The sequence below is a fragment of the Carcharhinus amblyrhynchos genome, chromosome 28 (assembly GCF_965287045.1).
Source record: "Carcharhinus amblyrhynchos chromosome 28, sCarAmb.v2.hapA, whole genome shotgun sequence".
NCBI lineage: Eukaryota > Metazoa > Chordata > Chondrichthyes > Carcharhiniformes > Carcharhinidae > Carcharhinus > Carcharhinus amblyrhynchos.
This window is the reverse complement of record NC_137351.1, coordinates 2,917,973-2,941,535: the sequence shown is the minus strand read 5'-3', so window position 1 is coordinate 2,941,535 and position 23,563 is coordinate 2,917,973. Positions and strand designations below refer to the sequence as shown.

Here is a 23,563-nt window from a genome sequence, read left to right as displayed (position 1 = left end):
CAGAAAGGACAGTGTTCACAACTGCACACATCCCAGTTTCAAAGACTAAGGGGATGATCTTACTGACCGTTCACACTACACTCCCAATGCAGCGAGGCCACAGAATCTGGCATCCAGCCAAATCTCCATTCACTGCTGCGGGATGGGAAAATCCCACCGTGGTGGTAATATTCTGACCTAATGCTTCAGTTCCAGCCTTGGGTAACTGTCTATGAGTGTCATGGCAGCACAGTGGTTGGCACTGCTGCTTCATAGCACCAGGGACCGGGTTTCAATTCTGGCCTTGGGTGACTGTGTGAAATTTGCATGTTCTCCCCGTGTTTGTGTTTGTCTCCAGGTTCTCCGGTTTTTTCAAACAGTCTAAGGATGTTTAGGTTAGGGGGATAAGTGGGGTAACTACATGGAGTTACAGAGATAGGGCCTGGGTAAGATGTTCTGTTGGAGGATTGGTGCTGACATGATGGGCTGAATGGCCTACTTCTGCACTGTAGGAATTCTACGATCTTATCATTTGCAAAAAAAATTGCATAATCAGACAGATAGAAGATTACAGAAAGCGTTCCATGTGCAAGTTTATTGAGTCTCTGTGCATTCCACTTCATTATCAAATATGCAAAATCTAATGTAATGTAATGAACACTTTTTAAATTGCAATGTAAACCCTCTTTCCAATGCTGGTATTTCCTTAGTTCTTTGTAAAACTTGTTCTAGGTTCTTTCTAACCATTGAAATGTTCTGTAAAACAATGTTGAACTCCCCATTCTCATTTTAAACATACTGAGGGACATGTGATGACAGCCTTCAGGTTACTGGGGCAGACACCTCCCCCCCCCCCCCGGGCTTCATTCCTGCTGCAGACACTGCAACAAATGCTCTTCTCACCAACATTTCTACCTTAAAAGAGGCTTCAGCTGGCAATTGACAAAGGTAGACAGGTACAGGTCACCATCGCCTGCTACACCTAGTAGTCATGATGTGGCCCCGAAAGCTCGTGGCGTTTGCTATCAAATAAACCTGTTGGACTTTAACCTGGTGTTGTGGGACTTCTTACTGTGTTTACACCTAGTAGTCCACATACCCAGTCCACAGAGTCTTACCAAAGGTCATTCTAATACCAGATCAATTCCTTGGTGTTCAGTTAGTTAGCTTGATAATTATAAAGTTTTGTGATAGTTTTGGTTCCATAGTCGCGAGCCAGATAAAAAGAAAGTTACACGGTGCTTTGGCATTCAGAGCAGAGATTAGTCTTTTAAAATATTTTAAATCCTTTAAGTAAGGTCAGCGTGGGCGTTCTCCGCTTGCTTTGCGCCCTTGCCGACTTCACAGTCACCAGTTTAGCCGACGTGATGGTGGGAATTTCCTTGTAGGTGGCAGTGGACAGGCGTTGCGTTCCAAATATAGGCGGGTGGTGCTTGACGGCGTGGGCAAAGGCAGGTGGGTGGGCAATCCCCAGCACGGGCTTGTCCTCGGAAATGAAGAGAGGTCTGACTGGAAGGTGACACTCAGTCTCTCTTCTCACCTCCCGGATCAATTCGTGGAACACATGCTGCACTGACTCAAAGTCCAGACTGGCAGACACTTCGTAAAATGTACAGTTATATTTGGATGCCAGCGACAGTCCATCAGACTTGCTCACCTGTCTGAAAACAGAAAACGGTTTGTATTTTCCAAATACCTCAAGATGCATAGTTAATAAACACACATAAATCAAATGCTTTCAGATGTTAAAATCACCTGAACTATGGATCTTTGGAATGTAGATCATTTGAGATAAATTTACATTCCATATTACTGTCAAGTACTCTGCCGTTCTTTAATAATTTCAAACAATACATGCTTCACAAGGTGAATACACAGGACAAATTTTGTTTCTATCTTCTGCAAAATAGACACAACCAGCGACTTATATCAGATAATGAGGGGTGGGGAGGTGGTGGGGGGGTGCGGTGAGGGTGGCAGGTGCAAAGAATTGTGGCTTTTAACTCCAACAGGATTTCCCCACTCGATTCCAACGATGCCCACACCCCGCCAAGTGGGTTCCTGCCATGCAGTGATGAGATCTCCATTTGAATATACTGTTATATAATTAGCAGGACTCCATGCTGTACTCCAACACTGTACTATGTGCTATACTCCATGCTGTAACATCCCCCCCACGTAGGAGATTCCCCCCTCCCCTCCCTTCATCCCAGCTGTATGACATCAGGTCAGCAGAGTTTATAACAGGATTTTAAGAACTGGGAACAGAACCTGCTGAGGATGCACAATAAGTACAGCCCCCCCCCCCCCCCCCCCCCCACCCCGGAGCAAGGTGGCAGGGGGTGGGGAGAGTCATGCCCAGGCAGCATCATGGCCAAAGGAGGAGAGGGGCGGGCAGTGCATGGGAGAGGTGCCAGGGTAGGCCTGGGGAAGGGGGGAGGTGCAGGGGAGGGTGGGGGTGTCAGGTTCCCTCTCTTTTCACCTTTCTGAAATTGGCCATGCTAAATTGCCCCTCAGTGTCCAAGGGTGTAGAGGTTAGGTGGACTAGACATGGTGGGAGATATAGGAATAGGGTGTGTGTGTGTGTGTTGGGGGGCCTGGGTAAGGTGCTCCTGCAGAGAGTCAGTACCGACTCGATGGGCTGAATGGCCTCCCTCCTTCTGCAATGTAGGGATTCTAAGGTTTTCTGATTCAAATCTGTGGGACGCCCTTTAAAAAGAACACCCCAATCTGTTACAAGCTGAGGTTGTTGGCTGGGCAGACTCTCTGCCAGCGTGACATTGGAAACCCACCTCCTTGATTTGATGTTGTTAAAGTGTCAAAAAATATGGTGGGAAAAGCTGGCACTGGAGCTGGTAGGCTTCATCCCACTTTTCCCACTCAACTAGATACTTTGGCTGAGACATTCCAGCCATTCACACTGGCGGGATCTTCCAGTCCCCCCCGACAATGCATCTCACCACAGGTTTCCCAGCAGGGAGGGGTACATTGAAGGGGAATCCTCGTTGACAACGGCATGACCTGGAGATTCTGCCACCGGCCAATAGCTACCCTTAGCCAAACACTGAGAAAATTCTGCCCAGCAGGGTTTTCCAATTCAAGTATATATTTTACGCTGAACAGGGGCATCAGTTCTGTCCAATTCAAATCCCTTTAAAGAGTGCATCTCTATCAGAGCTATTTTAAAAAGCATATTCATAAGTGATACTCTATATAATGTGAGGATATTGTCAACGTCCCAGATTATTGATTTCTATTCTATTTTATTCTATTCTATTCATACTTGTTCCAATATAGGAAAGTAGGCTACATTTCTCCCTGTAGGGGCAGACTTGAGCTGCCTGCACAACTGTGAAGGTGTATGTGTGTATGTATGTCTGTGTGTGTGGTGTGTGTGTCTGTGTCCAAAAGCTCGTTACCAAAGGCTGGGGAGGTGAAAGCAAGGTTTTAGATTTGATTCGATATATTATTGTCACATGTATTGTGATACAGTGAAAAGTATTGTTTCTTGCGTGCTATACCGACAAAGCAAACCGTTCATAGAATACCGAGGGGAGAAGGAGAGGGTGCGGAATGTAGTGTTTCTGTCATAGCTAAGTTGCAGAGAAAGATCAACTTAAGGTGAGATAGGTCCATTCAAAAGTCTGATGGCAGCAGGGAAGAAACTGTTCTTGAGTCAGTTGGTACATGACCTCAGGCTTTTGTATCCTTTTCTGGATGGAAGAAAGTGAAAGAATGTCAGGGGTACATGGGGTCTTTAATTACGCTGGCTGCTTTGCCAAGGCAGCAGAAGGTGTAAACAGAGTCAATGGACGGGAGGCTGGTTTGCGTGATGGATTGGGCTACATTCATGGGTGGGTGAATTGAGCTAATTATATGATCTAATTAAGCAGCAGTACAGACTCGATTGAGAGGCTGAACTGGTTACCCCTGTTCATATATTCCTTTCAACATGGGGAAATTTATGAGCACAAATCTCAAAAGTATGGGACTTTAATGTACGGACTAAGTAGCAACTGAATCAACAAGCCCTTCAAATTCACTTTAGTTTGGTGTAATATCTCTTACCTGTATCTCTCCATGTCCAATTTGTTCCCCAACAAAATAATTGGATAGTCATGTGGCTGTCCTTTGGCATGTGTAGAAATCGCATTCAGATAATGTAAGCACCCTTCAAAGCTCTTCCTATTATCTATGCTGTAGACAACAATAAATGCATTTGCCCAGTTCAGGTAACGTTCAGAGTTCACTGGTTTGTCCTAGTTTTTAAAATATAAATTATTGTTCAGTGTTAAGAAGTTGTTAGCAGGTACATTACTAAATTAGAGAACAATCCGAAAAATATTTGCAATAGCACACACAGACACACACACACACACACACACACACCACACACACAGACACACACCACACACTCACACACAGACACACACACAGACATACACACACACACATACACCTTCACAAAATATAATCATGAGTACTGATATATACTTTACATATTCAGGCAGACAGCACTATACAATATGGCAGCCAAATATGGCTACAGCAAATCTCTGATAGCTCACTTGCTCTGTGTGTATATTTAGGTAGCTGATCATCGGCTATTGGGTACCTCAGAAGAGTGCAGTGCAGTGCGGCACAATGGCACTAGGTGGCACAATTGTTAGCACTGTTGCCTCACAGTGCCAGGGACCTGGGTTTGATTCCCGGCTTGTGGAGCCTGCACATTCTGCCTGTGTCTGCGTGTATTTCCTCCGGGTGCACCGGTTTCCTCCCACAGTATGAAATACATCCTGGTTGGGTGATTTGGTTGTGTTAAATTCTCCCTGAGCTCTCCCAAAAAATGGGCGAGAAACGCTCCCATGTTCCCATCTGTCCCGGACTTTATTTGGTAAAATACTCTTTATTCCCCATTCGTACTTCTCACTTTTTCTCTCAGGTTCAGTTTGGTGTTCCACCGCTAGTGGATACTGCAACTTGTATTATTCCAGCACCAACTACTTTACTTTATTAAAAGATATGAACATTCTCCTGGTCAGCAACAATGTGAGTGTAAGAATGTCACTGATTGCAAAATATAATAATATTTGTGGAGATTTCTCTTGTTTGCTATTTTTGACAAAACCGTGTTTGAAAGAATTATCATTTTACTGAAGTTAAAGGATTAAAAAACATTACTGATTGCACGCACATTGTCCTGTGATTTAGAAACAAAAGTGTCTAGAGGTAATTATGGACGGCACAGTGATTAGCACTGCTGCCTCAAAGCTCTGGGGACTTGGATTCAATTCTGGCCTTGGGTGACTGTCTGTGTGGAGTTTACACATTCTCCCCGTATCTGTGTGGGCTTCCTCCGGGTGCTCCAGTTTCCTCCCATTATCCAAAAACGTGCAGGTTAGGTTGATTGGCTGTGCTAAATTGCCCCCTTAGTGGGGGATTAGCAGTGTAAATACATGGGGTTATAGGGGCTGGATGGGATTGTTGTTGGTACAGCCTTGATGGGCTGAACGGCCTCCTTCAGTATTGTAGATGTTCTACATTGATTTTAATTTACGTTTATTCACTGGGAATTCACTATTAAAACTGAATTGTTGGTGATGAATTTTTAAAGGTGTTTTTCTCCTCATCATGAGGTTTGTGAGTTTCATTTCAAAATGTAAAAAGTTTTCTGCAACAGGGTAATAATATGCTGGCAAAAAAGTGATAAGACAACAAGGCAGGAAACCACAACGCATGGAGTATAACGCAGATTCAATAAGCAACTCAAGGAAAGTTAAAATTAACATAAAGTAAAATACTGTGGGTGCTGGATCTGAAACAAGGATAGAGAGAGGATACCAGCAAAACTCAGCAGGTCTGACAGCATTCGTAAGGAGAGAAAGCAGAGTTATCATTGCAACTATTCAAAAAGGGAGGTAGAGAGAAAACAGGGAACCATAGACCAGTGAGTCTCACGTCGGTACTGGGAAAGTTGCTGGAGTCCATTGTCAAGGATTTCATAACTTGGCATTTGGAAGGCAGTGAGATAATCAGACAGAGTCAGCTTGGATTTACAAAAGGGAAATCATGCTTGACAAACCGATTGGAATTCTTTGAGAATGTTACTAATAGGATTGACCAAGGAGAACCAGTGAATATGGTTTATTTAGACTTTCAGAGGGCTTTTGACAAGGTCTAACATAACAGTCCACAGTGTAAAGTTAAAGCACATGGGATTGCAGGTAATGATTTGAGGTGGATAGAAAAGTGGTCAGCAGTTAGGAAGCAAAGAATTGGCAGTCAGTGACCAGTGGGGTTCCGCAGGGATCTGTGCCAGGACACCAACTGTTCACATTATATATTAATGATTAGGAAAGAGGAAATTGAAAACATTGTCTCCAAATTTGAAGATGATACAAAGTTGGGTGAGAGGATGAGCTGTGAGGAGGATGCAGAGATATTTCAGTGTGATTTGGACAGGCTGTGTGCGGGCATCTGCATGGCAGATGCAGCATAATGTGGATAAAGGTGAGGTTATCCACTTTGGTAGCAATAATAGGAAGACAGATTATTTCTAGAATGGGTGTAAATTGAGAGAGGTGGATAGTTAGTGAGACTTTGGTGTCCTCGTGCATCAGTCACTGAAAGTAAGAGTGCAGGTACAGCAGACAGCAAAGAAGGCAAATGGTATATTGACCTTCATAGTGAGCAGATTTGAGTACAGGGATAGGGATGTTTTGTTGCAATTTTATAGGGCATTGGTGAGGCCACACCTGCAGTATTGTGTGCAGTTTTGATAAGGTTATCTGAGGAAGGATGTCCTTGCTATAGAGGGAGTACAGCGAAGGTTTAGCAGGCTGCTTCCTGGGACGGCAGGTTTGTCGTATGAGGACAGACTAAATTGATTAGGATTATATTCACTGGAGAGCTTTTATTAATGTATTATTAGTCTATCTCACTCTTGAGAGGGGATCTCACAGAAACTTATAAAATTCCAACAGGGTTAGACACGGTAGATTCAGGAAGAATATTCCCAACGGTGGTGGAGTCCAGAACAAGAATGAGGGGGCTAAACCTTTTAGAACTGAGGTGAGGCAAAATTTCTTCACTCAGAGGGTGGTGAATGTGTGGAATTCACTCCAACGGAAAGTAGTTGAGGCCAAAACGTTGTCTGACTCCAAGAAGAAATTAGATGTAGCTCTTGGGGCTAAAGGGATCGGGGATATGGGGGGATCAGGATATTGAATTCATTGATCAAAATGAGTGGCAGAACAGGCTTGATGGGCCAAATGATCTACTCCTGCTTCCAGTTTCAATGTTTCTATGAATCTTTTGGCTTTTGGTCCAAACTGACGGAAGGGAGAATGCGTTAGATTTTAATGTCTGGCTGTGACAGGTTGCAACAGAATGCAGGAACTTTAAGATCTACAGACAGATGGCCTGGTGTGGAAGGGGGAGCGAAGTTGGTTTACATTGAAGCTATACATGTATAGAATATTTAAAAAAGGAAGGTTAAAATAGAGGAGAAAGGTCATAATCTAAAGCTACTGAACTCAACATTGAGTCCCCAAATTAACATGAATGCTTTTCTTTAATCTCATCAGAGTTATTAACATCCCACAGTAATTTATCAGCTAATCTACAATTTATCAGTTTAATTAAAAGTTAATTTATCAGAGGTGGCACAGTAGGTTAGCACCACTGCCTCACAGCACCAGGGACCTGGGTTTGATCCCAGTTTAGGTCACTGTCTGTGTGGAGTTTGCAGGTTCTCCCTGTGTTGCATGGGATCCCTGTGGGTGCTCCAGTTTCCTCCCACACTCCGAAAGATGTACAGGTCAGTTGATTGGGTATGCTAAATAGCCAGGGGGGCTAGCAGGGTAAATATGTGGGGTTTAGGGGAGAGGGGCTGGGTGGGATTGTGGCTGATGCAGACTCGATGGGCCGAATGGTGTCTTTCTGCACTGCAGGGATCCTATGGTTCAACCAAATTAAATGTGTGGTGTAAAATACATTGGTTTAATATCAACAAGGTTACCAATAATTGCAGATTATAACAAAACCCTTTAATTAAAATGCACAAATATCTGTTCCATGTTGATCTGTTATATCTTTTTTAAATAGTATCTTAATTGACAAGAGCTTATTGTTTATTTGTTTTGAAAAAGTAACAGTAACTGGAGCTTCTCCAACATACGATAGCAAACGAGGAATATCTACAAAACACAACACTACATCTATCTTATCAAGTAGAGGGGAAAAAAGTTCCCTCATCCTTTTACTGGCATTGAGCACATGACTCCTGGAAAATTGTCACCTTGCTATTTCAAAACTCTATTAACTTTGATCTTCGACATGTCCCGAGTAATGTATTTGGTGGGAAAGGGCATATAGGCAGCCTTGTAACCAAGTGACCAAGTTTTATATTAAATAGCCCAGCAAAAACTCAGTATTTAAAAATTCCAATGGTTCACTCATTAACTGTCTACTCAAACACAAATTTTTTATTAACTCTGTAGATGCCTAGAAATGAAAGGTTATTTGAATCAGTGTAAAATGTTGACTAATTAAATGTCTGGGTGCTTTGATATTGGAGCTACCATATCCTGCATATTCTGCATTTTCCCTCCCTCCACAGTGGCGCAGTGGTTAGCACTGCTGCCTCACAGCACTAGAGATCCTGGTTCAATTCCAGCCTTGGGTGACTGTCTGTGTGGCATTTGCACGTTCTCCCTATGTCTGCGTGGGTTTCCACCGGGTGCTCCGGTTTCCTTCCACATTCCAAAGATGTGTGGATTAGGTTGTTTGGCTATGTTCAATTGTCCCTTACTGTCAGTGGGATTGGCAGGGTAAATATGTGGGGTTATGGGATAGGGGCTGGGTGGAATTGTTGTCGGTGAAGGTTCAATGGGCCAAATGGCCTCCTTTTGCACTACAGGGATTCTATGATTCACTGCTAAAGCCTTCATTACCTGGTCAGCTGTGTCCATTATTTTTAAGAGGACTGGCTGGTGGTCCACAATTTCTTCAGTGGTGTAGGTATCCTCTGGAATAGAATAACATCGTCAGCAATGAACAGTCCCTGGTTCACCAACAGCAACCAAAACACATCGGGAACTTTGAAAACAGAAGAGCAAATATGTGAATGGCATATAATATATATCCAGCTGGTCTTCATTTGGATCAAGATTGCTAAAAGTTTGTGTTGAGGAACATTGACAAAGTAACAGTTTATCGTGGTAATAACTTTAAGAAATTATAGAGCTTTTGATAAACACAGGATTTCCTCCACTACCCTCGTCACTGACAAACTCTCTTCATACTGTCTAAAATAAAATAAACATGTAATACTCAATCACATATGGTAGATGCCTGAGATGTTTGAGTGGGCAGCACGGTGACAGTGATTAGCACTGCTGCCTCACAGTGCCAGGGTAAAAAGTCTGACAACACCAGGTTTTAGTCCAACTGATTTATTTGATAGTAAACTCACTAGCTTTTGAGGGCTAGTGAGTTTACTTTCAAATAAATCGGTTGGACTAAAACCTGGTGTTGTCAGACTTTTTACTGTGTTTACCCCAGTCCAACGCCGGCACATCCACATCATCACAGTGCCAGGGACCAGGGTTCGATTCCCAACTTGGGTCACTGTCTGTGTGGAATTTGCACGTTCTCCCCATGTCTGTATGGGTTTCCTCCTAGTGCTCCAGTTTCCTCCCACAGTCTGAAACACATGTTGGTTAGGTGCACTGACCTGAACAGGTGGTGTGTGGCGACTAGGGGAATTTCACAGTATCTTCATTGCAGTGTTAATGTAAGCCTACTTGTGACACTAATAAATAAATACTATAACTTTGTACTAATGGATAAGCATGGCAAAATTAGATAGACTAATAATGCATTAATAAAAGCTCAAAAAGTGTGTGGACATTACCAACTACTCCTGGTATAGTTTCAGTAACTTATTGGCAGAGATATGCATACAGGTCGACAGTCCCTGAAAGTTGCAACACAAATGGATATGGGGATCAAGAAGGCATAAGGCATGCTTGCCTTCATCAGCCAGGGAATAGAGTATAAAAACTGGCAAGTTGTGTTGCAGCTGTATAGAACTTTAGGCCACATTTGGAATATTGCGTACAGCTTTCATCACCACATTACCAAAAGGACGTGGAGGCTTTGGAGAGGGTACAGAAAAAGTTTACCAGAATCTTGTCTGGTTCGGAGGATATTAGCTATGAGGGGAGATTGGACAAACTTTGTTTGTTTTCACTTGAATACTGGAGGCTGAGGGGCAGCCTGATAGAAATTTACAAAATTATGAGTGGTATGGATAGAATGGATAGTTAGAGTCTTTTTCCCAGGGTAGAAATTTCAATCACTAGGGGACACATATTTAAGGTAAAAGGGGGAAAGTTTAAAAGAGGTGTGAAAAGCAACTTTTTACACAGAGGGTAGGAAGTGCCTGGAATGCGCTACCAGAAGACATGGTAGAGGCAGATATGATAGCAATGTTTAAGAGGCATTTTGACAGATACATGAATAGGCAGGGGATAGAGGGATACGGACCACATAGAGGCAAAAGGTCCTTAGTTCAGAGAGGCATGATAGTCAGCACAGGCTTAGTGGGCCAAAGGGCCTGTTACTGTGCTGTACTGTTCTTTGTTCAACTATAAAGTACTGCAGAATATGTAGCCTGTAAAACTACCAATAGATTACCTGCTATAACACAGATTAGCTGTGGTATATTTGTTCATTACAAAATCTGCACTGAAGTGTTTGGGTTGTAGAATCCCTGATTTGTAATAGTGTCTGTGACAATTACCACTTGAAATCTGTCAGAATACCTAAATAGAATTGACAGCACGGATACAGTTGGCCCAACTAATCAGTTCCGGTTATTGGTCCACACCAATTCCTCCCATTATAGTTACCCCTTCTCACTGTACCCCCTACTCCTCCTCCCCTCCTCACATATGAAGACTCATCTTAAATGTATTATTACTCTCTGCTTCAACCAATCCATGTGGCAGCGAATTCCACATTCTCACCACCTATTCTGGTGCATCAGACGATTAATAAACTCAATGGAGTTTGGAAGGATGAGGGGAGGTCTCATTGAAACTTACAGAATACTGAATGGCCTGGATGGAGTGGATGTAGGGAAGATGTTTCCACTAGTAGGCGAGACTAGGATCCGAGGGCACAGCCTCATATTGAAGGGATGACTCTTCAGAACTGAGATGAGGAGGAAGTTCTTCAGCCAGAGGGTTGTGAATGCATGGAACTCATTGCCACAGAAGGCTGTGGAGGCCGGGTCATTGAGTGTATTTAACAAAAGAGATAGATAGGTTCTCGATTTGTAAGGGGATCAAAGATTATGGGGAAAAAGTGAGAGAATGGGATTGAGAAAGTTATCAGCTATGATTGAATGGTGGAGCAGACTCGACAGGCCAAATGGCCTAATTCTGCTCCTCGAGGTTTAAAGGTGATATACGAGGCAAGTTTTTACACAAAGGGTGAGTGTTTTTTACACAGGTGGTGGGTGCCTGGAGCTCGCTGCCAGGGGGAAGTATGGAAGCAGATACGATAGTGACTTTTAAAAGGCGTCTTGACAAGTACATGAATAGGATGGGAATAGAGGGATATGGTCCCGGAAGAGTAGCAGGCTTTAACTGAGAGGGACAGCATGGCTGGAGCAGCTTGAAGGGCCGAAGGGCCTGTTCCTGGGAGTAATTTTCTTTGTTCTTTTATATCTTATGATCTTTAATGTCAACTTAACTACTGATAATTTTTATAAATAATAATGTATGAATAAGAGGCATGAGCACGCCACTTGGCCCCTCGAGCCTGCTCCACTGTTCAATAAGACCATGGCTGATCTGATTGTAACCTCAACTCCACATTCCTGCCGATCCCCAATAATCTTTCATCCCCTTGTTAATCAGGAATCTATCTAGTTCTGCCTTAAAAATATTCAAAGTCTCTGCTTCCACTGCTTTTAGAGGAGGAGAGTTCCAGAAACTCACAACCCGCTGAGAGAAAATACTTCTCCTCATCTCCATCTAAAATGGGCAATCCCATATTTTTAATTAGTCGCCTGTAGTTCCAGATTCTGTGACAAGGGGAAACATCCTCTCTACATCCCCCTGTCAATGCCCCTCAGGATCTTAAATCCTGAGACCAGCAAAATATTTATAATGAAATTAGTATCTTTGTTGCTACAGTCACCTGTCTCATATCATCCCTGTCCCATCCCCCACTTCACCCCTTCCCTATGCCATCTCAATGCCATCTTGCCCGTCCTATCTCATCTCCATACCCTATTCCATATCTCCTGTGCCAACCAACACTATTACTAGAGCCCCCCCCACCCCCAACAGAACAGTGCAGTCAGATGAAAACTGTTTTAAGTTTATTTATTAGTGCCACAAGTAGGCTTGCATTAACACTGCAATGAAGTTATTGTGAAAATCCCCCAGTTGGCACACTCCAGCCCCTGTTCAGGTGCACTAAGAGAGAATTCAGCATGGCCCATGTACCTAACCAGCACGTCTTTCGGGCTGTGGGAGGAAATTGGAGCACCCGGAGGAAAACCAAGCAGACATGGGGAGAACATGCAGCCTGAAATCAAACCTGGTCCCTGGTGCCATGAGGCACCAATGCCAACCACTGTGCCACTGTGCTGTTTGCACATTACCATTGGTGCAGATTGTCTCAAAGGGGTTCATAGCCACATCCATCCAGTTTTGATGAGGAAGTAACACAAAACAGACAGTGAATGCCTGGAATCACTGGATGCAATATTTTGCTTGGATTCCAGGGGACAGAACAGTTGCTGAATGGTGGCACAGTGGTTAGCACTGCTGCCTCACAGTGCCAGGGACCCAGGTTCAATTCCAGCCTTGGGTGATTGTCTGTGTGGAGTTTGCATGTCCTCCCCATAGAACATAGAACATAGAACATTACAGCGCGGAACAGGCCCTTCGGCCCACAATGTTGCGCCGACCAGTCCTATTTTTAAAAAAAAACATTGACCCACTAATCTAAACCACTCCTTTTTCGTCCATAAACCTATCCACCAATCTCTTAAACGCCCCCAAACTAGGCGCATTTACAACTGCAGCAGGCAGGGCATTCCAGTCCCTCACCACCCTCTGGGTAAAGAACCTACCCCTGACATCCGTCCTATAACTACCCCCCCTTAATTTAAAGCCATGCCCCCTCGTGCTAGATTTCTCCATCCGAGGAAACAGGCTATCACCATCCACCCTATCTAAACCTCTAATCATCTTATATGTTTCTATAAGATCCCCTCTTAGCCGCCTTCTTTCCAGTGAAAACAACCCCAAATCCCTCAGTCTCTCCTCATAGGACCTCCCCTGCATACCAGGCAACATCCTGGTAAACCTCCTCTGCACCCTCTCCAAAGCCTCCACATCCTTCCTGTAATGTGGGGACCAGAACTGCACACAGTACTCCAAGTGCGGCCGCACCAGAGTTGTGTACAGTTGCAACATGACGCTGCGACTCCTAAATTCAATCCCCCTACCAATAAACGCCAAGACACCGTATGCCTTCTTAACAACCTTATCTACTTGATTCCCAACTTTCAGGGATCTATGTACACATACACCTAGATCCCTCTGCTCCTCCACTCTATTCAAAGTCCTCCCGTTAGCCCTATACTCAACACATCTGTTATTCCTACCGAAATGGATTACCTCACACTTCTCCGCATATCTGCGTGGGTTTCCTCCAGGTGCTCTGGTTTCCTCCCACAGTCCAAAGATGTGCAGGTTAGGTGGATCGGCCATGCTAAATTGTCCTTGGTGCCCCAAGATGTGTCAGTTAGTTGGATTAATGGGGTAAATATATGAGGTTATGGGGATAGAGCCTGGATAAGATGCTCTATTGGAGAATCAGTACAGAATTGATGGGCTGAATGGCCTCCGTCGACACTGTAAGGAGTCTATGAACTGACCCTCACTTGTGGAGTGGGGCCAGACCGCCTCAAACTCATCCAGGAACCACGGGCAAAGCAGAGAGTGGACAGAACAGGAACAGGAGGAACTCGGTTCCAGCGGGACTGAGTCCCAGAGCTGGGGATTTATTTGAGGTTAACTGGGAACAGATTGGAAAGTGTGACATTCGTGGGGAGAAAAAAATCTATAGCACTTACCCAGATAAGGATCATACTCGCTTATGAATCTTTTAGTGAGAAATTTCACAGTCAGGGCTGAAAAAAACAAAACACTGGTGTTTAGACTCATTCCAAAGTTTCAGATATAAAGTTTATCAGAGCGATGATAATTGTAACACTGACTCCCTGACTGTACATTTCAACTGGGATTGCTAGGGGTCAAATTCTTCAATCTGCAACTTAGCTAACAAACGACATTCTCGCAATTGCTCGGGGAATTCGCTAAATATCGACCAAGTGAGATCTTGACCTTGCGAAGAGGGAACAGGAAAGTTTGGGTGAGTGGGTTTAAGAGATTTTGTAACATTCTCTCTGTTAGTTTCAGATTGCAGTATCCGCAGGGATTGACTCTGGTTATCAGTGAGATTTTAACCTTATCCACCTGGCAGTGGGGATTTTTTTTAGGGGGACAATGTAGCAATTCTCGGAGGTGGGGGTAAGTTGCTGACCCTCCTCCACCCACAGTTCTGGGCTGGAGAGAGAGAGAGAGGGGGCACTTACCGGATTTCCCGGAGCCTGGCCAGCCGAGGATTCCGATGTTACATTCCGGGGTTCCTGCTGCTCCCGCCGCCTGGGGGGTTCGCTCCCTGTCCGAGGAGGCGGACAGAGCGGCGACCCCCCCGGCCCGCACCTTACCAAACATCGAGGACATTCTCCGGCGCTTCTAAAGCATTGCAGGCTGGTCTGGAAAGGGGGAGGAACTCCCCCCCACCCACTGACCCTGTATACACTTTACCCTGTCCACACACAACACAAACTGTACCCTGCACACACACAACACAAACTCTACCCTGTACACACACACACACAAACTTTACCCTGTACACACACACTTTACACACACACACAAACTTTACCCTGTACACACACACATTACCCTGTACACACACACTTTACACACACACACAAACTTTACCCTGTACACACACACTTTACACACACAAGACAAACTTTTCCCTGTACACAAACTTTACCTTGTACACACACACATATTACCCTGTATACACACACACTTTACACACACAACACAAACTCTACCCTGTACACACACACACACTTTAGCCTGTACACACACAACACAAACTGTACCCAAAGCACACTCTACCCTGCACACACAGCACACATACTCTACTCTGCACCCACACACACAATACACACTCTATCGTGTATACGCACACTTTACCCTACAACACCTACACACTTTACTCTGCACACACAACACACACGTTCTCCCTCAGCGACAGAGAGCTCTGGAGTGACGCCCCCCACAGTCGATCTGCGGGGAGGTGGGGGGGGGGGCTGCTGCTCGACGTCGCGGGGGTTAGGCAGGAGGTGGGTTCAAGTTTTTCCAAAGCTCCGAACGGCAGCCACATTCCTTGTAAGGAAGTGAGCGCTTGCTTCTGTGTGCGGAACAAAGAGAACTTGAATCAGTTCAGCAGCTGCGGTCTAAACGGTGGCTTCCAACATCAAAGTGAGGGCCCCCCCCCCCCTTCAATGTATTAAACATTCATTGAGCAGGTTCGGCCACTCCTCACACATTCAAACTGGTGGATGTCTCTCTCCATCAAGTCTCCAGACCCCAGTCATTCTGAACAATTTGTTAGTGACTTCCCCTTAAATCCAAAAACCCTTCCTCCAGCAATGATCACCCTCCCCACATCACTCACTGATTTGATTTATCGTTGTCACATTGAATCACAGAATCCCTATAGTGCAGTCCGAGGCCATTCTTAAAGTTTATTTATTAGTCACTAGGCTTACTGCAATGAAGTTACTGTGAAATTCCCCCAGTCACCACAGTCCAGCACCTGTTTGGGTCAATGCACCTAACCAACACATCTTTTAGAATGTGGGAGGAAACTGGAGCACTCGGAGGAAACCCACGCCGACACAGGGAGAATGTGCAAACCCTACACAGACAGTGACCCAAGCCGGGAATCAAACCCAGGTCTCTGGCACTGTGAAGCAGCAGTGCTAACCTCTGTACTACCGTGCTGCCTGGGCCCATTGTGTCTGCACTGACCACAATCCCACCCAGGCCCTAGTCCCGTAACCCCATTTATTTACCCTGCTAGTCACCCTGACAATAAGGGACAATTTAGCATGGCCAATCCACCTAACCCATATAGCAGCACAATGGCACAGTGGTTAGATTTGCTGACTCACAGTGCCTGGGACCCGGGTTCAATTCTGGCCTCAGGTCACTTTCTCCCCGTGTCTTCGTGGGGGTTTCCTCCGGGTGCTCTGGTTTCTTCCCACTGGCCAAAGATGTGTGGGTTAGGTGGATTGACCATGCTATTTGCCCCATAGTTGGGAGATTAGCAGGGTAAATATATGGGGTTAAAGGGATTCTATGATTCTATGAACTTTGGACTGTGAGAGGAAACCGGAGTACCTGGATGAAACCCATGCAAACACGAAGAGAATGTGCAAACTTCACACAGACAGTGACCCGAGACAAGAATTGAACCCAGGTCCCTGGTGCTGTGAGACAGCAGTGCTAACCACTGTGCCACTGAGCATTAGTATACAGTGAGAAGAATTGTTTCTTGCAGTATACAGACAAAGCATACCACACATAGAGAGGGAAAGGAGAGAGTGCAGAATGTAGTGCTACAGCAATAGCTAGAGTGTAGAAAAAGATCAACTTAATATGAGGAGGGCGAAACACAACTGACACCAAGACTGAGATAAAGTCAAAATACTGCAGATGCTGGAACCTGAAACAAAAACAGAAAATGCTGGAGGAACTCTCGGAGATTCCATCCTTCCAGCCAAAAGCTGCTGTTAAAGGGTGAGGGCCTTTGAATCATTTTAGCACCTTCCTATATTGAATTGGTGGATCTTTTCCATCCGATTGGAATCCTCACTCTATCTCTAAGCAGTTCTATTTCCATCTGAATAAAAGCAAAATACTCTGGATGCTGGCTAAACTCAGCATGTCGAACTTTATGTGTCAAATCTGTATGACACCTGTTCACAACTGGAGAGGGATAGAAATGCGAAGATTATAAAGTTGAAGGGGATGGAACAGAATAGAAAGTCAGGGATAGGTGGAAGCGAAGGAGAAATAAACAAAGATGTCACAGGCACAATGGTGGTGTAACATAAAATCCTGACAGTGCAGAATGAGGCCACTCTGCCCATTATGTGTACATCAACTGACATCCTATCCTCACAACTCCACACATTTACCCTGCTAATCTCCCTAACCTACACATTTTAGGACAGTAAGGGGCAATTTAGTGTGGCCAATCCACCTAACCTGCACATCTTTGGACTGTGGGAGGAAAACAGAGCAACCTGAGGGAACTGGGCAGACACAGGGAGAACATGCAAACTCCACACAGTCAGTGACCCAAGGCCAGAATTGAACCCAGGTCCTCAGCACTGTGAGGCAGTAGTGCTAACCACTGTGCCACTATGCTGGTGTTAATAATGGCATTGGTCCATTAGGCATACTCCAGACCACAATCATTCCACACTCAGTCACTTTTTGGCCCTCTCGATGGGTCCTCGTACCTGACCCCTGACACAACCCCCATTATGACCTCTGACATGACCTTCCCACTGTGATCACTGACATGACCCTCATCATGACCCCAGCATGCTTCCCATCATGCTTCCCAGTGTGACCTCTATCATGACCCACTGCATGCTCCAGCCCTGCATGACCTTCCCTGCACAGCAACCTATTGAATTACCCTTTGAATTGCCCCCCCCCCCCCCATCATAGTCCATCCCTCATGGCCATCCCACCATAACCCCTACTAAGGTCCCACCCCTTGGCACTGCCCTGGCACACTGGCAATACCCAATTGGCACTGCCTAGGTGCCTGATGGGCACTGCCAGGGTTCCTGGTTGGCATGGCCTGGCAAAACACCCAATTGCCCATGGGAATTCAATGGCTCTGATGCCCCCTGAATGGCCATCAAGTCTAGTCCCATCTTATGGAGAGCAGTTGTGGTTACCACCGCTCTCATGCTGCACCCGAAGCTTGGGAGGTCCCAGGAACTGCGGGAATCTGGTGTCGAAAGGGCTATGCATATTTAAATGCTCCTTTGAATATGCCAAGTGGCCTCATACCCTTTCTGGGGGCAATGTGTTTTGCACCGTGAATTAGGGGCCAGGACGATTGCAAACTGTTTGATGTCGGGCACGAAACAGAATTTTAGGACTGCGCATTGTTTCCCGGATTCGACTCAGTGAAGTCGGAATATCACCCCCGACCTTTCCATGAACGAGATACTTGAGTCAGATCACATTTCAGATGGTTCGCTTCCAAGCAGAGAAGTCCAAAGCTCTCCTCATAACTCAATAACTGACACAAGGGATGATTCTGCACAGCCACCAGCACTTGGCTACCTCCTTCATATCACAGTGACCAGAATATGAACACAGTTAGCCAGTTGCGGTCTGAGCAGAGCACATCATGCAAGGTGACCACAGTTTGTATTCAGAGTAAATACTGACTTGCATTCCATCCTTTCAGCTATGTGGTCTGTTGGTTCTGTTAGTTGCTTTTCCTATGCAGCGTTTGGAGATGTTTGGTGTTGAGTCCATTAAGTACTTAGCCTTGGCAAACTTCATTCTGTTCTTCCCTCATCTTGATATTACACCCCTGCCCCCAGTCAGTACCTTTTGCTTTGTAACCTTCAAATTTATATCCATACATAAGATGTGTTCCAAATCCTCACAGCTTTGAACTTAATGAATAGTTTTTTTTAAGTAGAATATTATCAAATGCCTTTTGGATAATAAATGTCACGGGTTTTGTGCGGTTGGCTTGACTTCCTCAAGAAAAATCAAGAAATTTAGTAAGGCCAGATCTACCAATCTATAGTGGTATTGATTGCTTGATGCTGGGATAAGCATAGTTTAACCCTGGAAATTCGCATTTTAGCTTGACTCGATTATCAACCTCATTGATGTCCTGAATTTTTTTTAATTCTCTATTTTTGGAGGGGGCCTTTGGGAATACTTGAAAGAAGTAACCATTTGCTACCTTGTGCTGAGTTTTAGGCCAGTTTGCATCTGTTACTGTTTTCACCTCTTCTTGTGTGAAAGTAAGGTTTAGTGTTATGTTTTACCTGTTTAACTATCCTTTATTCTCACCCTCACCTCGCCCCCTTCAAATCATCACCCTAACTTGCTTTTGATGTAATGTCTCATTGATTCCACTGAACCCTTTCTCCATGCCTAGAATCCCTACAATCCCTACAGTATAGAAGGAGGCTGTTTGGTCTTTCTGCACCGACAACAATTCCAGCCAGGCCCTATCCCCGTAACCCCATATATTTAACCTCCGAATCCCCCTGACACTAAGGGGCAATTTAGCATAGCCAATCCACCTAACTAGCACATCTATGGACCACAGGATTTGTAAACGTCACTGAGAGAGGTATAGAAAATTGTTCTGTTATGCATTTTAACACGATCGAGGGAATTTTTTTTTGAGAACTTTGCACAAGCTCTCGCTACTTCACAATGTTTGGCCAGTTACATTCCACAAACAGACCAAAAACCAAACGCAATCACGTATCTAACATTCTTGGACACAGCTTCGACAATCATCAGTTGGTGAAAAAAATGCCAAGTATTTTTCTAAACAGGGTGATGTACAAGCATTCGTGATCTGCACGTCTTTAGTTGTAATACCGTAACGAGTGTTCGCTCATAGACTACATTAACCGCTAAGAGTTGCCTATTCCTGTTCTGTCAGCTAATGTGTTTGTGCATTTCTGTGCAGACATGATTCAAACTGGAAAGTGTTACTGCTTGCCCTCTAAATGTTCTGATTTTTGAATTCCTGTTTTAGATGCTGAGAATGTGACTTTAGCAATTAAACTTTTGATTAGTGTAGATTAAACATTGTCAGGGCAGGATTTTTTGGGACGAATGAGGCCATAAAATCCCATCCAAGATTCCCAATGTCCGTCTCTCACTTGGTCTGATTGCCGTGGCAAGCAGGGTGGTAGAATTCCGGTGGGTATTACTCAGCATCATCTTACCAGTCTTTTTTGAGTCTTTTTTTTGGCCGAGGCTCTTTAAAATCAATTTCTAACTGGCATGGCAATTTCTCTCTACATTTTAAGTGCGTCACTGAACCCTGCGGGTTGTGCACCGAAATAAACATAATTGTGGCTGGAGGGCCATCAGCTCGGTGAAAGGTTCTCCTTGGGTCGGCTCAAAATGTGTTGAGTTTTCAGTGCAAAGAGTTGTCCTTGGTCAAGTATTGCAGACTGGCACACTCCAGGGTCCTGTACTTTGGGCTAAGGGATGCTCTAAAGCTTGGCACAGATATTGTTGAAGTGGAATGGGGAAAGACCACTGTCCACAAGCCTTTCAAACCTAGTGCAACGAGGAGCTGGAGACTGTGTAGAACCCCTCAGGCCTTATGTTGGCACGGTGGCACAATGGCTAGCAATGCCGCCTGACACAGCCAGGGATCCAGGTTGGATTCCAGCCTTGGGTGACTGTGTGTGTGGAGCTTGCACATTCTCCCTGTGTCTGGATGGGTTTCCTCCCCCACACCAAAGATGTGCAGGTTAGGTGGATTGGCCGTGATAAATTGCCCATTAGTGTCCTAAGATGTGTGGGGTAGGTGGATTGCCATGGTACATGGGCAGGGTTGCAGGGATAGGGCAGAGGGGAGGGCCTGGGTGGGCCGAATGGCCTCTTTCTGCACTGTAGGATTCTACGGCTGGAATTCTATCACTTTGCCCGCCACGGGAATTACAGTGGGCGAGAGGCAGACCATGGAAAGGTCCACTGACCTCGAACAGGATTTTATGGTTTTGGGACAAGTGAGCGATAAAATCCTGCCCTTTGTTTCCCTGTGTGGCTGATATACAATGGAGATTGTAAGTATTGAGAGTATTGGAATTGTATTGAGGCGCCTTAGATCGGGAAAACTCTGTATGAAGAAAGGTTGCACTTTCTGTAATATTCAATCTGAAATGTTTTTGCCCTTAGGTTTGACATGGAATTTAGATTGCAAATATCAAATCATTGCAATTGCCTTGAGGCGTCTCAGAGTGGAACGTGTTGTGTGGAGAAAAAAATGAATTTTATTGCAGTTTCTGTCATGTTCAATATTGGGAGTGTATTTTTTTTACAACATTCATGAATAAAGAATATTTTTGCAAAAAAATGAGTTGAACTTAACTGGAATCAAATATTCTATTAAAGTCATCAAAATAACAGTAAATTAAACCTGTAGTTCCACTGGTTCTCCAATAACATTTCCATTCACCAAAGGGAAGTTGCAACAGCCCACAGGGGCATTTATACAGTAAATTTACCAAAATGATTCCAGCTTCTCACAATGTTAGTCGGTTTTGTTAACCTGGAGCTAGGACCCAACCTAAATCTACCTAATGTTAATTTATAAAGCAGAAATTCTCCTCTCCCTGCTCTTCAAATATTTATATTTTTGATTGTTGGGATCGAGTGCTCCTCATTCATGTATCTGGAGGTTGGCAGGGCTGCCTCCTAAACAGGACAGTTAAAATCTTTTTCAGACAGGCGCCAGGCAATGTAAACAGTGTGCTGCCAAACTGGAACCTGTGCTGCACATACTCATCTGATTGGTAGCTGGAGTCAGATACCCACTTAAAGACGTGTAGATCTTGATCTCAGTTTGACATACTTTTCACACCAGATAATGGTTCACATCTCACAAAAATAATAACAAGAGTCTTATACAATCTACAGTGCAGAAGGAAACCTTTCACAGTCCCAGTCCAGGCCCTATTCTCCTAACCCCTCATATTTAGCCTGCTAATCCCCCTGACACTAGGGTTAATTTAGCAAAGCCTATCAACTTAACCCACACATCTCTACACTGTGGGAGGAAATTGGAGAACCCGGAGGGAACCCATGCAGACATGGGGAGAATGTACAAACTCCACGCAGGACCAAGGCCAAAATTGAACCCGGGTCCCTGGTGCTGTGAGGCAGCAGTGCTAACCACTGTGCCACCATGCCGCACCATGGCGACTACAGACTAAAAGCTAATGGCTTGAAATGCCATCACTCCAGGAATTCGGTGCCATAACCGAGGGGTGATTCCCTGGGGGCCACTATCCCGGGATTTCCGATGGCCCATTGAATTGGGCGTGAATGGGATTCACACTGGGTATTGAACTCTATTGCGAGTCTTCTGGTCCACTGTGCCTCGCCCAATCAGGTTCTTGCCCAGCGCAGGAGAAAATCTGACAAATAGTCATTTAAATGCATTAGAATATAATTATTGGACAAGAATCCCAATTCAGCAGCCTCCTGGATGTTCCCCCACCCCAAACCCCCTTGTGAAAAGTCACATCAGCACCAATTAGTGCAGGTTTTGAAGAATGGGGACCAGGCACTATGGACATCAAGGGGGACAAAGGGGGTGACCTATAAACATCACCCCCAGGGTGTCGAGGAGAGGCCTTCAGAGGATGTGGGGGTCGGGGATTTGGGCCGGAGGGGCTCAATGCAGGGGCCTCTTCCAAGGGTTGGGGTTCACCTGGCAGGACTTCTGTCTGTAGCCTTGAGACCCTTTGATGTCAAGCTTAAAGATCTATCAGAAGAAGGTGAAAGTCTTCCCTCTGATGTGATTTAAAGCCCTTGTTTCGCATTCAGTTTCATTCCCCTTTCACTCTTTCAAGCTTCTGGCTATCCTGAGAATCCTAAAGGCCTTGAACTGGATTATTTACATTCAATTTCACACTCCAATACCTTTTACAAGCCTCTTGAATGACAGGTCTAGGCTATTTCACAATAGACAGTATATTTATTTCTTTTTATTGCTCTTCACTATCCATTAAATCTGAAGTACTTCCTCTTTTAAGCTTCTTTGGTTTCTAACAGCATTTTGTAAACAGGCTTTCTCTTTGAAATGTTCCTCGTGTTAGCAGCTCCTGATTCTAACCACATTTTTTTCCCCTCTTTGTTCTGGAGACCTTCCTGGGTAGCTAGGTGTGCGGTCTCACTGCTTTTCTTCCCATAGTGGGTCTTTTTCAACCTCTTATGCTGGAACTGCATGCCTGTACTGGATGTTGTTTTCAGCCACAGGAAAAACTGTCAGAGCTTAGAAATTATCCCCCAAGGGGTCCTCAATGAAGACTTTCTAGTGGCCACTGTTCATTCCCCTGGGCAGACATTGTGTCCGTGCTGGAGAGCTCAGAGGCCTATGGAGCCCCCGGTAGTAAGGTGCACAGCTGTATAGTGCCCTGGCTCTAATCCATGCCATCCTGGTAGCGTTGCCAGGGTGGCACTGCTAGGGTGGTACTGCCAAGGGGCACGCCCTGAAGGTTCAGGGCCTGAAGGGGGGCCCTGAAGGAGAAGGGCTTGAGGCCTCTGACTGGGAGGGGGGACGGGTTGGGCCACCCTCGTGCCTACATGGTGGGAGG

General features: G+C 45.0%; 1 protein-coding gene across 2 annotated transcripts; it reads right to left on the bottom strand.

Moving 5' to 3' along the window:
• Positions 1–559: 559 nt before the first annotated feature.
• rasl12 (RAS-like, family 12) lies at positions 560–15,751 on the bottom strand. Of its 2 annotated transcripts, none has more exons than XM_080214065.1 (5): positions 15,700–15,751; positions 14,144–14,200; positions 8,934–9,007; positions 4,048–4,238; positions 560–1,640 (listed from the first exon to the last, which is right to left on the bottom strand). In XM_080214065.1, the coding sequence occupies exons 1-5, from the start codon at positions 15,701–15,703 to the stop codon at positions 1,250–1,252; spliced, it is 717 nt and encodes a 238-aa protein (XP_080070191.1). In that variant the 5' UTR covers positions 15,704–15,751; the 3' UTR covers positions 560–1,249. The 2 variants fall into 2 exon arrangements, with proteins under 2 accessions (XP_080070191.1, XP_080070190.1); XM_080214064.1 differs by lacking the exon at positions 15,700–15,751 and adding an exon at positions 14,666–14,955.
• Positions 15,752–23,563: the final 7,812 nt, after the last annotated feature.